Genomic DNA, 17,863 nt, shown 5'->3' on the forward strand with positions numbered 1-17,863 from the left:
TTAGGATGAATTGATAATGTGGATAAACATATAGTTTCAAGTTCGATTTCTTATCTGAATATCTGTGATTTAAGTAGGAATTGTGGCTGTGAACTGCTACTCATTGGCCCAGACACCTGGTTAAAAAAAAAAAATGTTAAAATGATCTGAGATGAGGGGTGGTACCACACTACCACTACATCTACATCAATCTAAGTATGGCCGAACGACTTCCACCTATCCAAAGTTTGGCATAAAGACAAATTGATATCCAAAAGGTTTGGAAATAAACAAACAAATACTTTATGTCATATTCTGTTAAGGATTTTTGTTTGCTGAAAGACAGTATAGTAATTTCATTCTCATCCCAAGCCCGTTTGCACAGTCCTCTTGCATCATCGATCGATTTTTTGATAGGATTTAACATTTTTCTGTGAAGTTCAGTGATAAACAGTGACACTGACCCTTGTTGGCGCGCGTTGGGAATGGAGATCGGTGGGTATTCCAGTCTTTTCACCATTTTTGTCTTTTAGAAGATGGAAATTCCAAACAAAACATGACGAAAAGTGAGTATTTGTCATTTCCAAACCTTTTGGATACCACTTTGTCTTTACAACAAACTTTGGGTCCCCCATCTAAGTATCTAACTAAACCAAATGAAATTCAATTAATTTTTTGAGACACATGGCCTCATCCTTTTTAGAGTAAAATTACCACGCTACATAAACAATAAATTTCCAAAGTACCATTTATGTGCTTTATGAAAGTGATATAAACCAAACCCAAAAAGAGACGTTTTCCGAAAAGGAAGTGTGCAATTATAGTCCCATATCCATACTCCCAAAGTTGGGTGGCTGAAAGGAAGAGAATTTAAATCTTCAATTGAAGAACAAGGACAAAGAATGGCATCCCACAACAGTTCACAAACCACCACCATTACTACACACATGAGAAATTCAATAAGGCAGATACAGATCGGATATTTCTCCTAACTGCATTAAGTGAAACCGAGATGCCCTATCAAATAAATGAAACAAAATAGAAGTAAATTCATCCATGCAAGTGAAAAAGAATAATGTGATCTAAGACAGGTTCTTCTGATTCAGGAAAACTGTGTTCTTCCTACTCAAATTAGAGTTAGTTTCCCTTCAAAATGGCTCAACTTTTTTAGCATCTCCAAAGAAAATAAATATTCTAAAATTTTCTCCCACATGCTACAACAGCAAGGCAAGTCTTTTCTGGCCTAAATTTCCAAAACTACTCACTTATAAACCCTCTTAAAATTTCAAAATGACTAGTGTGAGTTACAAGAGTCTGCACTTCACCGGAGTGCCTCATGCAGCTGAACTTGGCAACGACTATTTGTCTACTTCTTCTTCTTTGATTTGCTGGATAGTGACTGAGTATACGCAGTTCCCTGAAATGGGCATAAAACAAACACATCAGAAATCGATGTCATTGATCTTTAAGATGAAAGTTTGATATAAATGAATGATGTGATCCATTTGAGACCAAAATCTCTAACCATCACTTGGCCACTCCATTTCCCTGAGGAAGGGAGGGAAGCTGCTGATTAAGAACAGTATAAAGAACATATCAACAAATACTGGGAAAGGTTTTGAGAGGTAATAGTGCATAAACCACACACCTGAAGCCACTCATCCATTGAGGCATCTGTAGTTCCTGTTCCAACTTCCACCTTCGGAGCCTTCTTGGTTTTCTAAACCACAAAAAGATCAACAAAAGTCAGAATCATTGCACAAAAAAGAAACATAAAAGAGCCTAGAAACAAAAAAGATATATACAACATCAGAATATTCACTCTACCATAGTAAACATTTTCTATCAGGATAAAGTTCACATTCTCGACCCAGCTTAGATAATTGAAATTGGCAAATAAAGGGAAAAAGAGTACATTAAGATAGTAATTGAGTATTGGCAAATAAATACCTTAGATAATTGCTTTACTTGACCCTGGATCCATAAACCAGCGAAGACAAGAAGAGCAGCTGCAAGGCTGAAAAGAAACACAGACTCAACACTGATGAAACCACCAGACTCCACAACTTCAATGGTACCATTATAGAAGGTAGTTAGGTATGGATGCTCGTCTATCTCATAAATGATGGAACCCACAAGATCAAAATTTCCAGGCTGCAAACGAAAAAGGTATACAATAGGTAAGCTTAAAAACAATGTTTTTTTTTTTTTTTTTTTTCATCAATTTCTAGGGATTTCAAAGCCTGCAGAAATGTAATTTAAGGAACATAATAAACTCCCACACTAATTCATTACCTGCAAGAACTTGCTGACAGCAAAAATGTATGGGAATGAAGCTTGAGCTGAAGCTGGGACAGATGCATTGTTAAAGGCCTACAGTAAGGCACCAAAAAACACTGGTTAAGAAAACAATAAAGTAAAAGTAACCCTAACCAAAAGAAGAGAACCCATCCAACCAAGAAAAAGATGAAAGACCAAGAAAAAAATAGGTGAAAGGCAGCTATAATAAAAGCATGCTGGAAAGTTGAGAAGCCAAAAAGATGCATAAACGGTTTTTTAGAAGTAAACTATTGCAAAAACTTTGTTGTCTGGGGAAGAGAATGACAATGAGAACTTAGATAATACCATGATTTCCAACAGAACAAGAAAGTATTAATCCTAATACAAAACGATTTACTTGATTAAACCATTGCCAGGCAGACATCTATAACTAAACACTATTACACGCATAACCTTTCTTGATATATCATCATAAAGTACAAAACACTAACAAAAATCACTACAAAACTTACATGTGCACACAACAAAAGAATACTACAGTGAAATAATCAAACCAAAGGAATCTGCCAACCACTCATCAACCTTCTTATACATAAAGCATACTACCCTTTTCAACCAGAAAGGGCAAACAAAACTCGAAAATCATAAAAACCTAGACAAATTAGATTTGCTGCAATCCATAGAACTCTTAAGGAATTGACATGAAAAAAATCATAATTGCTAGTATAATATCAACCAAATATTAATTGACTGAAATTTAGATTAACACACCAAATATTACAGCATACGAAACATTTTAACCAAGTAGTTGGTATACCTAGGTTTTTTTCAACAGTCACTACAGTTGCTTCAGGAATAACAAATGAAGCAATATACCCATTATAAAGAGGCAACAATTAGACCAACACAGCAAGTTATTTAGAAATCACAAGGGAAGATGTACATTCATATTATGAACACAAATTTAAGCAAACTTGAAATTACCTGTGAAGTCAGATTTTGAACAAGCAGCTTATGATCAAAAGGCAGATGAATACTGGCCTGAATTGCAATCACATTCATGACTGACTCCGCTGTCATTCCAAACAAAGAGCCAATTAAGCTAAGCTCCAACTATTTCTTTAAAAACAGAAAAAATAAAAGTAAAAATGAAAAAGTGGACAAACTGACATGAAAACATGTTCACTTGGAAAAGGACCAAAAAAGACACAACAAACCATCAAGTCCCTAAACATCATAGCATATCATTACTTTTCACTTCAAAAAGCACCAATAAAACTACCAAAATAAATCAAATTACCATCATTTTTCACCCCAACAAGAAGTTCAGTCTCTTCTCCAGCCGTCACCACTGCAGTACAAGAAACAGAAACCACATTAAACTCTCTCAAAATACTACCCATATCATAAACAAATAAATCAATTTGCAAACATTGATAAATTTCTCACATCGTCCGCTATTCTTAGGGAAAATGCAAACGGTGTCAACTCCTGGAGCTGGGCCAAAACTACTATCAACAAACTCTGGGGCATCTTCACCAACAATCCCAAGATCACCGCCTTCAACAGTCTCCACAGCTTCCTCCGAATCCGACTGACACCTAGCCACTAATCCAACAAAACAACCATCAATTCACAAGCATATTAATCACATTAACAATTCAACTTCAGATCAAAATTCAGCACAACATCAATTAAATTCTCGAGCAATGATTACCAACTCGACATCTAATGCATGCACTATTCTGAAAATTATCAATTAAAAGACTCTTTAGCGTCCGATGAGTACTCATTTAGCTTTTGAAAAGCAAAAAAGAAAACGAATCAATTTTAATTCGTTTACAAAGAGCCCATGCAAGTCATGTACGTATCAGTTAACAATAAATAAATCAAAAAACAGAAGGTTGCATTAATAGAAGCAAAACAATTATATAACAATTTGAACAGATCGAACAATCGTACAAAACAAGAAGCATGCAAGGGCAAAAAATTGAAGCTGATGAACTAACGAGATCAGAATATCATAATTGAAAGGTAGATGAAATAACGAATCGATGCATGTGCTTATACGGATCTAGATCTAGAAAAGGAGCTAGTGAACCTTGGAGGAGAGGAGAGACAAGGAGGAGGAGAGCGAGGAAGAGAACCCTAAAATTCTTCATCGAGATATTCTGTACGACGGCGCTTCGGTTGAAGACGATCACTGAAGAAGACCAAGCTTTGGTGGTTGGATTTTCTCAGGTCAATAGTACTGTATCTAAAAAATGCGAAATGCCTATTTATTGGGTTACTCATGGGAGGATCAATGACACGGCATCGTTTTGATCTTTGAATTTTCTTTTTCTTTGGTTATTAAAATAAATTTAAAAAATACAAGATAATTAGGCTTAACAATGCTAAAAACAAAAAATTTCAAGATATTAAAGGGCTTACAATGCTTGTGGCAGAGAATACTTTTCTTGGCTTTTTTTTTTTTTTTTAAATTAAATTTTAAATATATATTTAGGAGAGTTTCTGATGATGTATTATGTATTAAAAGATATATTATAGATATAGAATATACTAGAAATGACAAAAAAATATTTTTTTATAAAATTTTTAATGATACATAATTATAAAATCCCATTAACAATTACTAATTCCAACAAGGCAGTTAAATCAGTTATATCCTGATAGCATTACAATAACCTTTATATAAATACCAATGCAGGTTTAAAAGATTATAGAACTTTGGGCAATAAATGCCAATCCAAGTTTAATTGGTACAATACAAAGCAAAGGATTAGCTAATCAAATATGATGCTCATCCAAATTAGGTAACTTCAGAGCACATTTTATTGTTTATGGAGTAAACGACATTTTCCCACCCAAGGTTTGCCCTAATGACCATTTTCCATCCAAAAGGTTTCAAAATACCATTTTCCCACCCAAAGTTTATATTCTATTTATACCTAAAATACACTTCAATTTCTTAGCCGACGTTTGACGAGTATTAAGAACCAAAGTAAGAGAGTTTTTGTAGAGTTGAGATCAGTGGATCGAATGGTGATGACCAATTAAATATTCGCCGCCGAAAAAATCAACTAAAAACAAAAAACCCTAAATTTGCGATGACTACCAATCGATGAGAAATCAAGTGCTGCAACAACAGAGGTTTTGTAAAGATAAAACCAGAGATTTAAATGATAGTGACAGGGCGAATTTTCGCCGCCGAAATCAGCTTTGGAGTTAAAAAGTGATATTTTAAAACCTTTTGGGTGAAAAAGTCATTAAGGCAAACCTTGGGTGGAAAAAAGTCGTTTACTCATTGTTTATGGCCGCTTTAGTAGGTCACCAACTAGCAAAATGAGATCCTGTTGACGCCGATGAAAGACACAAATGCCAGCTGTGTTTACTCTTGCTGGATTTAGAATTCAGTATAAAAATAATGGAAGTAGGATACGATTCAAGAGTCAGTCCATTATTATATAATTCCATAAACTTTCCATCATCATATTTCCATTGCATCATTCCATGATTTTGTTATAAATAATTGTAGGAAAGACTATAGTTACCTTCATACTTGGTCCCAAATCTAATAACATGAGCATACAAATCAAAATTATACAAAACTATATGTTTGTCTATCACTAATTAATCCCCGTGGATGGTATAACGCTCCCATTTCTTCGTTGGGTCATATATCTGCATTGACAAAGAAAAAAAAAGCTATCAGGAATGATCTAAAGGACCATACTGAAAATCCATAAACGTGGTGGCGAAGAGGCGAGAGAGAAATTACCTCCCATCTAGAAGCAGGGAAGATATGCTTGTTCTTTTCGTACCAGTGCCTCTCCACAACTTTCCCAGCATGGGACTGTTCAAAGATTTGAGAAAGTAAACATTGGAGTAATTTGAGGCACAAAATTCTCAGTCTGGAATGTGAACACACATATAACAGGAAAATCCTCATAGAAACAAAAACCTACTTTTACTCCTATGCACATTCAACTTTTAACCAGACTATATTTTATCAAATATGGATTCCTCTGATCAGGTCCATAATTCATTATAAAACAATATGATTCAGATCTATTGACACTGACGATCTTAGAAAGCATGCTCTATCTTGATTGGAGGGAAACTATTCAAACTTTTGGAGGTAACTAGCNTTTATAAAATTTTTAATGATACATAATTATAAAATCCCATTAACAATTACTAATTCCAACAAGGCAGTTAAATCAGTTATATCCTGATAGCATTACAATAACCTTTATATAAATACCAATGCAGGTTTAAAAGATTATAGAACTTTGGGCAATAAATGCCGATCCAAGTTTAATTGGTACAATACAAAGCTAAGGATTAGCTAAATCAAATATGATGCTCATCCAAATTAGGTAACTTCAGAGCACATTTTATTGTTTATGGAGTAAACTACATTTTCCCACCCAAGGTTTGCCTTAATAAACCCTTCCCCACCCAAAAGGTTTCAAAATACCACTTTCCCACCTAAAGCTTATATTCTGTTACTACTCAAAATACACTTCACTTTCTTAACCAACATTTGGCGAGTTACTAAGAGCCAGAGTGAAAAAGTTTTTGTAGAGTTGAGATCGATGGATCGAATAATGATGACCAATTAAATATTCGTCGCCGAAATTAGCAAAAAATCAACTAAAAACATAAAACCTTAGATTTGCGATGATTGCCGATTGATGGAAAATCAAGTGCTAGAGTAAGAAGAATTTTGTAAAGATAAGACCAGAGGTTCAAATAGTGGTGACAGAGAGAATTTTCACCACTGAAACCAGCTTTGGATAGTAACGGAATATTAACTTTGAGTCGAAAAGTAGACTTGGCAAAACGGGTCTGGACCAGCGGGTCGGCCCGTACCCGGGTAAAAAATATAGGGTATGGGTCCAATATATTAAACCCATTTTTTGTGACCCGTACCCGTACCCGGTCCAATAAATCACGGGTTATACGGGTGAACCCGTGGGCACCCGTATTTGCTGGTCACTATTCACTGAATCCCTAAGTTTTTTACTTTTTATCACGCATTCATTTAAGCCATTCACGCTCATGCCTCCCTTTCACAGTCTCACTCTCATCTCAATATCTCATCTCTAATCTCTTAGTCTCAGATCGCGACCACATCTCATCTCTCAGACTCTCCCTAAACTCAAATCTCTCCTGCCTCTCAATCTCTCATCAGTCATCAGTCTTCTTCGATTAATCGTCACTTCGTCACTTCGTCACTCGTCACTTCGTCAGTCATTCCCATTCCTAGTTCGGCAGTACCACAGTCGCCGGTCGCTGTCACTCATCCTCGTCGGCTGATAATGAATCCCTAACCCCTAATTTTGTGTGTTTGTTTTATATTGATCACTTTGACTTGTTTTATTGTTTGACTTGTTTAGATGGAAAGAAACGTGAGAAAATGAAAATTTTATTTATTCTTAATTTGGTTGAGTTATTTTGACGGAGAGAAAATTTGAGAAAGTGGAAGAAAATAAGAATTATAAACTGAAATTTTTTCTTCTTTGGTACATTATTGTGATTGATGTACTAATCAATTACTTAATCCTCTTTCTTTTATTTTGTGAATTTAATATGCTTTGTTTATGATTATAGAATGTGCAGAGTTCTTAGGAAGACTAAGGCCATTCTTCATGTGCAAGATGGAATTTGTCGTTTGCTGTAGGTGCTCATGAACTTGAAGATCTAACAGGTTTATTTTTCTTATCCTTCACCTTTCAATTCTATTGAGAAAGATGATTCTGCCTAATGCAAGAATAATTTATATTCTGGGTATGTTTGCTGGTAAAGAATTTTTAAATTGCTTGTGAGTTGGTTGCTTGCTTTGATCTCAAAATTGGGTAGAAAGAAAATGTGAGAAAGTGAGAGAAAATTGGAATTTAATTTAGTTTTAATCTAGTTTGAGTTGTTTGGACAGAGAGCAAATGTGAAAAAGTGAGAAAATTATAATTGTATTCAGTTTTAATTTGGTTTTAGTTGTTGGGAGAGGAAATGTTATAAAATCCTGATTTGGTTAGGTGTATCCACTCCTTGGAGCATTGGGCACATCGGTTGGCATGTGCAGCTTTCAACTTGTCAGGAATATCTGCATCAACCCTGAAGTCAGGTATATGTATGTGGCATGGTTTACTGATCAGTCGTATTAATGGTTAGTTTTGTTAAATAAGTTTTTGACATATATGATCAGGCTATTGAAAGAGAAGAGAAGTGCAGGAGTGCTTGACAACTTTGAAGAAGATAAGAGATATGCAGAACACGGGCTGAGGAAGTTTGTTCGCCAGACAGCTCCTCAAATCATGCCATCCATTAGCAACTTCTTCTCTAATCCAGACCTTCCCAAGTGAAGTTTTTACCTTACACAATGTGCAGGACAACATTATTCATCTTCGCACATTTGTTCTCAATATTTGGAATAATAAACATCATCTTTACTAAATATTTTCCATATTCATCATTGCTCAAACACCAAATGTTTTGCCATTCCATTTAAAACCAAATCAACTATTTAGATCCGAAATAAAACGGTTTTATTCCCTAATTATTCTAATATATTAATATGGTGTTGGATCAATTGGCCCTTTAAACAACATGAACTATATGCTTGATGTCTTGTCAATGTATTAAACAACAGAATTGTCCAAAACATGCCAACCATGATGTAGGGCAATTTAGAGTAGTTGATTTAGGGAGTGTAAATGTAAAAAATTAAAACTGCTAGAATTTTAAGGGTGTAATTGTCATAATTGAAAACTATTAGGGGTCAAACGTAATAACTAAAATCTAGAGAGAGAAAAAACGAGTCCACCCGTACCCGTATAGGGTCCAAAATATTGGATCCGTATAAAGACACGTACCCGTTTGACCCGTACCCAACCCACCCACCCACCCTTTTTGCCAGGTCTATCGAAAAGTGATATTTTAAAACCTTTTGGGTCGAAAATATCATTAAGGCAAACCTTGGGTGGGAAAAAGTCGTTTACTCATTTGTTAAGGCCGCTTTAGTAGGTTACCAACTAGCAAAATGAGTCCTGTTGACGCCTATGAAAGACACAAATGCCAGCTGTGTTTACTCCTGCTGGATTTAGAATTCAGTATAACAATAATGGAAGTAGGATACGATTCAAGAGTCAGTCCATTATTATATAATTCCATAAACTTTCCATCATCATATTTCCATTGCATCATTCCATGATTTTGTTATAAATAATTGTAGGAAAGACTATAGTTACCTTCATACTTGGTCCCAAATCTAATAACATGAGCATACAAATCAAAATTATACAAAACTATATGTTTGTCTATCACTAATTAATCCCCGTGGATGGTATAACGCTCCCATTTCTTCGTTGGGTCATATATCTGCATTAACAAAGAAAAAAAAAAGCTATCAGGAATGATCTAAAGGACCATACTGAAAATCCATAAACGTGGTGGCGAAGAGGCGAGAGAGAAATTACCTCCCATCTAGAAGCAGGGAAGATATGCTTGTTCTTTTCGTACCAGTGCCTCTCCACAACTTTCCCAGCATGGGACTGTTCAAAGATTTGAGAAAGTAAACATTGGAGTAATTTGAGGCACAAAATTCTCAGTCTGGAATGTGAACACACATATAACAGGAAAATCCTCATAGAAACAAAAACCTACTTTTACTCCTATGCACATTCAACTTTTAACCAGACTATATTTTATCAAATATGGATTCCTCTGATCAGGTCCATAATTCATTATAAAACAATATGATTCAGATCTATTGACACTGACGATCTTAGAAAGCATGCTCTATCTTCATTGGAGGGAAATTATTCAAACTTTTGGAGGTAACTAGCTGCATGACAGCATAACTTAAATCAAGGTTGAACAGAAATTCTAAGTCAGGTCAAAGCCTGTCTTGATAAGCCAATCACAAAATCATTGGCTTGGCTAATAAACAACCCAACATTGCTGGGGTGCTGAGCACTTTAATTATGTGTTATAAGCACAAAGCCACAGAACACTATTTAATGTATTGCATTGACTTGATTTAGCCAAAGCAATTATTGCATCATGTTATATTTAGCCCATAAAATTGCTATCTAACTTTCACTTATCGCGAGAATCAAAAAAAGTTAATATCTTAAACGTTTACAAGATTAAATAGAGATAATATCTGGAAAAGAAATGTACCTCATCCTTTTCTATTGTTGCATCAGCAATTGTTCGTACATCCTCATGCACGTCAAAGTGGAAAAGCTGTGTCAAATAAATAGAGAGCACATAATTATTAGTAACCTCTACTTGATATCTGAATAGAGGGAGAAAACAAATATTGTTATCTTTTAATAGAAGAATTGCAGCAGGAGAGAACTTAATATATCTACAAATAAAAAAAATAAAAAAAACTATTTTATTGAATAAAAACAGGTTCTTGATCATTTACAAAAGAATTGTGCTTTGCTAGACCAGTTATAATATGCAAGGAGACATACTCTAACTAGAATAATAGTTTCAAAAACAACAAACGGAAACATGTTAAATAATAATCAGCATCAAGTTCTATACATCTTATCAAGTGGAGAAACAATGGTAATTTCAAAACCAGAGAAGGCCTTTAGTAAACCAATACAGAGAAAAATCCAAATCAGAGAAAAGTGAGAATGGGTCAACCATTCTATACCGATAAGGATTTCCCTGAGGAATGGATCAATCAGACTACAGATATTGAGGATTCCCTAAGCAATGGATCATTTAGATAATGCAGATACTTAAGGTTTCCTGAGTAGATTTTATCATTCTTGAGATACTCAAAACATTAACAAAGCAAAACACAAATCTTTCCACTTTTCCTTAGCTTGGCAATTAGATGGAAGTTATGGAACAACAATTAAATTGCCAGCAATATTACACTGTACCCACTACAACCAGAAAAACTAAAGAATTGAGCATTACCGGTCCACTTTTGCCCCTTGCCTTGTTGACAATAAGCTCATAGAAACTGTGTTGCTGAAAACCCAAATCATGAAAAGAAGTGTAAAAATTAGTTAACTTGAAATTAAGATAGTCAGGCAGCCCTGTAATTAAAGCTTGATTTTAATATATCTCACATGAGGAATTATAAGATCTTCTTTAACATAAAGCAAATTCTCCACTGATGTTGTTCGGATTTCTCGAAACTCAGGTGCAAGTTGCTGTTGAACACCTCGAAGAAATTCTCCAATCGTATCCCCCTTTCGCACCTAAGCAATTTGTTCATGAACTTTAGCAGATATAAAAATAAAACAGCTCAATCAAACACAAGTCCTACAACTTCTGCTAACCTGGATCACTCGTCTATGGCCAGCTCCATCCCAGTAACTGTAAGTAATTTCAAGGGGCTCATCTGAAACAAAAATAAACTTGGTTCAGAAACTTGTGTTCTCCCACATCTAAATATTAAATAAAACAGGCTTAGAATACAAGATTACTTCGAATCTGCTCCTGCTCTCGAAGCCACTGTTTCCGCAGCCTTTCACGCTCAGCTTGCTCCTCTGCCTCCCGCTCACTGAAAGAGCATCCTCAGCAACCCTATGCCAATATGTTAGACCCAAGGCTCCACATACGTGCAACAGAAAGCAGAAAGAGCCACACACTTTCAAATACAAGAACACATAGTGAGAAAGAAATCGCACCTGTCAGGTAAAAAGCTAGTCTCCACTGTTGGATCTTTTCCAAATTTTCCAGGCCCAAACTTCCTAGTTTCAATTCTATCTGCAGAAAGTATAAAGACAGTATTACCAGTAGTAAATTGAGGAGTAAAAGCCAGGATTTATAAGAACCAGAAATGCAGTATCTGATGCTAAACATCCACTTCCGGAAAGTTAAGATAAAACAAAGTCAAGCATAACATCATAGAAAAAATATATCTCTTGCATGCAAGATAGAGCAATATAATTTATTATTTCTAGAAAATTTCCCTTCCTCTAGATTGATCAAATGCTTTGAATGTCAAACAATCATTCTCAACAAGTTAAAATGACTATATATCAAGCAACCATAAATTGGACCCAACCAAACTGCTTCACATGTCTCCTAAGATGCAAATGCAATCTGAATCACCTCTCAAGGAGACCCAAAGACCATTACTATGTCACATGGCTTCTAAGACAAACGTAACAACCATATTCCAAAAGTTATATAACAGCTTCCTTAATCCAGCATGCAAAGTTGTTGGTTAAGATAAAGGTCAGAGATTACTTATCCATAGTTAAACTATAATTGTATGAAAGTCTTAGTGGAATCAAATTGTAAAATACCAGTATTTCAAGACTTCGAAACATCTTCAGAAAAAAATATACTCACTATATTCATCACTCTCCTCTTCACTATCACTCCCAATATCCTCGGCAAAAGATAATCGAGAACTTCCCCTAATCTTCCGCTTTTTACGTTTTTGCAATTGCAATTCCTCCTCTCTACAATAGGGTAAAAACATTTATAAATAAATAAAAGGGTCACCAAGATGAAAAAACAAAAATACAAAATTCAAACAAAAAAAAATTCCAAAATTTTAACTCACTCTTGTTGTAGTTTTTGAAGCTTCTCCTTCTCTTCCTCTTCGATTTTATTCCGAATATTGACCCTCTATTTAAACAAAACTACATTAATACCTCCAACAAAAAAAGCCAGTCCAATCAAAATTATGAAATTCATTACCTTCTCAACATATTCTTCTCTGGTGACTAAACCAACAGTTTCCTTCTTAAATGCTGTTTCAAGAATCTGTAATAACGAACTAAAATCAATAACAATAAACAACACGATAATTGAAGAAACCCTAGAGGAAGATTTTAATTGAACACGGACCTCAGAAGTACTTGACCCGAACTGAAGTAGACCGGGTTGGCCCTTGTCGGAGGCGGACTTGGTTTTGAGCTCTTGGATTTTGCGTCGCTCGGCTTCTCTTTGCTTCTCGAGCCGTCGGATCCTCACGGCGTCTTGGGCCGTGCCCACGTACCCGTCTCCCATACCCGACATTTTTGGTTTCTCTGTTCTCTTTTTCCACTCAAATTTCGAGCAAAGCACTCCTTTCCTTTGTCTTTAAAAAAATTGGAAGTGCCACTTTTTAAACCGCCAAAGAAATAAATCCGTGGTATTTTAGGTGGGCCGGGCTAACCCATTGGCCCAATTACATTATTTTAATTAATTAATTAAATAAGCTAATACAATTTTAATTACCAAAATTACATTTGAATTTCATTTTTCAATTATAAATACTTCTAAAATTATAGATAAAACTCCAGTAGGGTTTAAAACAATTTCCTCCTCAAGGGTCGGGGAAAATAACCAATGCAACAAAATTTTGATGAATTTACTAATAAAGATTATAATAACCATGGGTGTGCAAAAAAATTGGTGGGTATCCAGGGTTTCGGTTCCTACCCTGAACTGGCCCTTATAGAGTAGGTTTTGGTTCCAAAAATCAGGAACTGACCGGTTTCAGTTCCACCCTGTAGGAACCGGGAATCGGAAACGATATCCTAGTAACCAAGTAGGAATCGAGATTGAATTGTAATTTTTGTAAATTATTGAGCGCTTATTTGTAGTTTTTTAAGGGTTTATTTGTCATTTTTATAAAATTAAGGGTAACTAAAATTAACTCGGATACCCAGAATCGGAATCAAAACCGATGTTTTAGGTTCCAGTTCCTGGCTTATAGGAATCGGAACCAGCCAGTCCTGATTCCAGTTCCAAATTCACGGAATCGACCGGTTCTAGTTTCAATTTCTTTGAATTTGGGCAGGCATCGACCCCTAATAATAAACTTTGTCTAATTAAATATTTTTTTAATATATATCTTCACTGTTTATTTTAACTATATAAAAATTAAAGAAATGAAAAATGAAAAAATATATAAATAGAGAAAACTTAAAAGGTATTATGGTAAAGTAATCAAAATTTTGGGTACATTTGTTACTTTCCGAACCCTTTGAGTGTTCTTTTATTTTCCTCAAATTTCGAGGAGGAAATTGTTAGAAGCCCAACTCCACTGAGCATTACTGAAGGGTCCTACTAGTTTTAGTGGGATAACATCAGCTCCAAGCTGGTAGATTATTACCAAAACCAAATAACATTGTTTATGTTTTACAAATAAAAAAAAATAAAAAAAAAAACTCGGAAAAATAGGCATAAAACGACGTCTCATAGATCGCACAGGAGGTATCCAGATAAGCTTCGTAATCGTGTTCTCAACAAATTTCCATTTAACACCACTCGCCAAACCATGGACCATCATCATCAGCTCAAAAACGAAGCCGCCTTTGTTCAATCGATGGCGGCGCCAAATCCCGCCCTCATAGAGTTTCGTCAACCTCAGCCTCCTGATCCGCGCGTCCCCGCCACTCACCCCCAACCTAAATCCAGGTTTAATTTTGTTCTGTTGAATTGATTGATGGATGGATTGCTCCTCTGTTTAATTAATTCCTATGGAGCTTTTGGTTTGCTTTTTGTAGTCAAAGGCCTGAAGGTGAAATTAAGGATTGCGTTGCTGCGAGAAAAATTCAGAAGGCTGATCGTGAGAGGTTGAGGAGGGATCGGCTTAATGAACATTTTACAGAATTGGGGAGCACTTTAGGTGAAGTTGAATGTTTTTAATGATATTTTGCGAGTAATTTATTAACTTTTTGAATATATTTAAATAATGTTTTACCTTAGAATGGTCTAACATAATTTCTTTTGATAATGCTTTGGGGTGTGTACCGTGTACCTTATAATTTGGCTTCAGTACTTGCTAAATAGTCTGTTCAGCTGGTGAAAGCTGTAAGGGTGAAGCTTTAAAATCTAGTTTATCTAATTCTGTTAACCAGTTAGTTTGGCCTGATATAGTAAAAGTCCTGTACAGAAATACTGAGTCTAAAGCCAAGTTTGTCGTGGAGTATGACTTTGTTTGAGTGCATGATTCTGAAATCATTTTGATGTTTAGATGGCGCATTAATGTCCAGGTTTTATGTGATTTTATGAAATGTAGATCCCGATAGGCCCAAAAACGACAAAGCAACCATTCTAGCTGATACAATTCAGTTGTTGAAGGATCTAACATCTCAAGTCGATAAACTCAAAGCGGAGTATACGACACTGACAGAAGAATCCCGTGAGGTGGTCTTTTAATTTGTTCTACTCTGTGGGTGATGCTGAGATTTGAAATCCCCTTTAATGAGTTACTTTTTTTTGTTGAAGAGCAGTTGACACAGGAGAAAAATGATCTTAGAGAAGAGAAGGCGTCTCTTAGATCTGATATCGAGAATCTTACCACTCAGTATCAGCAAAGACTCAGGGCAATGGTCCCATGGGCTGCTATGGATCATTCAGTTGTCATGGCCCCACCTACTTATCCATTCCCTATGCCAATGCCAATGCCTCCAGGGCCAATTCCCATGCATCCATCAATGCAACCATACCCCATCTTTGGAAATCAGAATCCTGGGGTCATTCCTAACCCTTGTTCAACGTTTGTACCATATATGGCTCCTAATTCAGTGGTTGAACAGCAGTCAACACAATATGTATCTCCAGTTGTGCAGTCAGGCAGTAGGTCTCATGTGTCAGGTAAACAAGATTCTGGAAACAAATCATCTGGGGAGAGCAAGATTGAGAAAAATGAGGATTCTAACGATGTCATGACCGACCTTGAGCTGAAAACTCCTGGATCAACTACAGATCAGGTCAGTTGATACCTTGTGAACTCTTTACAAATAATTTCCAGATTGAACAGTTGATTGAAATATTCCTTTTTCTAGGATTTGTCCTCCGGACAAAGAAAATCCAAGAAGTCTCTAAGGAAGGAAAGTAACGTTACAGATGGCAGTTCTTCAAGTAGGTGTTCTTCATCTCGGAGCTTACAAGATAGCTCATCCAATAGCATAGTTGGTGGCAGAAAGCCTGATGACTCAGAAGGGGCAAAAAGTTAAAAAGCACGAGAGGAGCAGGTATTTTATCCAGCTTCGTGCATATTTAGCATTTTTTTTTTACTTGTTAATTATCTGTATAGTGTGTATGTTCTGAATTTGCTTAATTCAATGTACTGGGTTGTTTTAATATATATTAACTTATCTATAAACTGAATCACCTAAAATGCGCAGAGTGCAGAATTCTTTTGCTATCATAAGCAATTCTGAGATTGGGCTTTGGTGGGCATCTCCAATTCTTACTTTGTGAAGGCTGTGTGGAAGGTGTATGAGGCTCATTGTCCTCTTTTTCTTGGTGAGGAACATGCTAACGCTAATATAAGTGAGAGCTTGTTGTTGTCAGGAATATAACGTTGGCAGCTTTAGTTTGTTCTTGGGGCAAAATATAGATGTCAGAGTAGGAATTTTTCTAATGTTTGATTGGACAAACACTTAGACTGTAGGTTAATATCTTCAAAATTTTCTATTATGTTAACAAATTAGGTTTGTAGTTCTAGTTGTAAATTGTAGTAATAATTTTTAACAAACTGTAACTCTTACGTTGGGTGTGTGGATCAATCAATAACTTTTGTATTGCGTGGTAAATATTTAAAGCAACTGGGTGTTGTGTATATCTAGGGAGTCGACCAAGGATAACGCTTGACTACTAACTTCATTTCTTGTGAAGATAAATGTATTGCACTGCACCTTGGACAAAATATGTTTATTGCTCTGGTATCTCATTTATGATACTGCATAGTTTCTTAATGTCTAGCATCCATAGAGCATGAACTGAAGTTGCCAGTTTCTTGATGTCTCGTATCTGTTATTTACTCATTTGAATTTAATCATCGAAGCTATGATCCTCCGACCTAGTTTAAGGTTTCAAAACATGAATGGTAGAATGTGCAGATTTGTCATGGATAGGGTTGTAAATTAGTTTCCAAGAAAGACCACTGAGATCATCCAAAGGAATTGAATGTTGAAAATGACTTGGGGGTGACTTGTAAATGGATTATTTGATATATTAAAATGTCCAATAGTAGCAATTGTTTTAGATACTGACAAGGATTGCAATGAATCTACCAGATCTTAAGCTCAATCTCCTGTGGTTGGTATGTGCCTAGCAGGTGTGATTTACCCCCTCCCCTCTTTTATTTTACAAGCAAATGGTAAATTGATAGGTGAGATTTTCTATTCAATTAAAAGACTTTGGCTTTTTACCAGATTTTGTTGTCCCCAAATTCTCTTGGTTTATGTGTCATATCTGTTGTAGTGTGCAGGACACATTCAATCAATTTATCCTCGTAGTGTTACACTAATCGAGGATCCAAATTAAACCAAGATAGTTTTGGATGCCATTGTGTCACTTTGGCTTTTGTTCATCAAAACTGTTGCAAGAAAACAAAACTGAACTGTAATGTGATCTCATTTTCTCAACCGTCATAACCATTTTCCTGTTTGTGTTTCCTAGACCATTGCATTGCCGTATTCTGCTGAATTTGAATGAAAGGTTAGCAGATTTTGACCCTTTGACCTGTCGCTGCTTTCGATCCTGGAGGCTGGAATTATAGAATTGTAAATTGATTTTCGGCTTAATTGCACTACCACCCCTGAGGTTTTAGTTTTGTCAAACTAGATGCCAAGTTTGGGTTACAGAGCACCCCTGATGTTTGGAAAATTGT

The 17,863-nt window shown here is 35.7% G+C and overlaps 3 protein-coding genes and 1 long non-coding RNA gene across 5 annotated transcripts; 1 reads left to right on the top strand and 3 right to left on the bottom strand.

The window, feature by feature from the left end:
- Positions 1–1,008: 1,008 nt before the first annotated feature.
- Positions 1,009–4,523, bottom strand: LOC116118179 (translocon-associated protein subunit alpha). The gene is made up of 8 exons (XM_031404145.1): positions 4,361–4,523; positions 3,709–3,867; positions 3,560–3,610; positions 3,244–3,332; positions 2,275–2,352; positions 1,930–2,133; positions 1,628–1,699; positions 1,009–1,396 (listed from the first exon to the last, which is right to left on the bottom strand). Exons 1-8 carry the CDS (start codon positions 4,419–4,421, stop codon positions 1,346–1,348), a joined length of 765 nt encoding a protein of 254 aa, XP_031260005.1. The 5' UTR covers positions 4,422–4,523; the 3' UTR covers positions 1,009–1,345.
- Positions 4,524–5,698: 1,175 nt separating this feature from the next.
- Positions 5,699–6,376, bottom strand: LOC116118161. Its single transcript, XR_004126112.1, has 2 exons — positions 6,041–6,376; positions 5,699–5,943 (listed from the first exon to the last, which is right to left on the bottom strand). It is a non-coding gene; the product is annotated as an uncharacterized LOC116118161 (long non-coding RNA).
- A 3,021-nt stretch (positions 6,377–9,397) lies between these two features.
- LOC116118188 (protein XAP5 CIRCADIAN TIMEKEEPER) lies at positions 9,398–13,332 on the bottom strand. The gene is made up of 12 exons (XM_031404157.1): positions 13,102–13,332; positions 12,952–13,017; positions 12,815–12,879; positions 12,598–12,710; positions 11,928–12,006; positions 11,724–11,800; positions 11,577–11,638; positions 11,364–11,495; positions 11,209–11,262; positions 10,447–10,512; positions 9,741–9,815; positions 9,398–9,642 (listed from the first exon to the last, which is right to left on the bottom strand). Exons 1-12 carry the CDS (start codon positions 13,270–13,272, stop codon positions 9,592–9,594), a joined length of 1,011 nt encoding a protein of 336 aa, XP_031260017.1. The 5' UTR covers positions 13,273–13,332; the 3' UTR covers positions 9,398–9,591.
- Positions 13,333–14,437: 1,105 nt separating this feature from the next.
- On the top strand, positions 14,438–16,784 carry LOC116118223 (transcription factor bHLH121). 2 transcript variants are annotated; one of them, XM_031404189.1, is made up of 6 exons: positions 14,438–14,658; positions 14,748–14,869; positions 15,263–15,390; positions 15,477–15,956; positions 16,032–16,220; positions 16,374–16,784. In XM_031404189.1, the coding sequence occupies exons 1-5, from the start codon at positions 14,519–14,521 to the stop codon at positions 16,200–16,202; spliced, it is 1,041 nt and encodes a 346-aa protein (XP_031260049.1). In that variant the 5' UTR covers positions 14,438–14,518; the 3' UTR covers positions 16,203–16,220; positions 16,374–16,784. The 2 variants fall into 2 exon arrangements, with proteins under 2 accessions (XP_031260049.1, XP_031260048.1); XM_031404188.1 differs by having other exon boundaries at positions 16,032–16,218; positions 16,371–16,784.
- The last annotated feature ends 1,079 nt before the right edge of the window (positions 16,785–17,863 follow it).

This window comes from Pistacia vera, unplaced genomic scaffold (assembly GCF_008641045.1).
Source record: "Pistacia vera cultivar Batoury unplaced genomic scaffold, PisVer_v2 Contig839, whole genome shotgun sequence".
NCBI classification, from domain to species: Eukaryota; Viridiplantae; Streptophyta; class Magnoliopsida; order Sapindales; family Anacardiaceae; genus Pistacia; species Pistacia vera.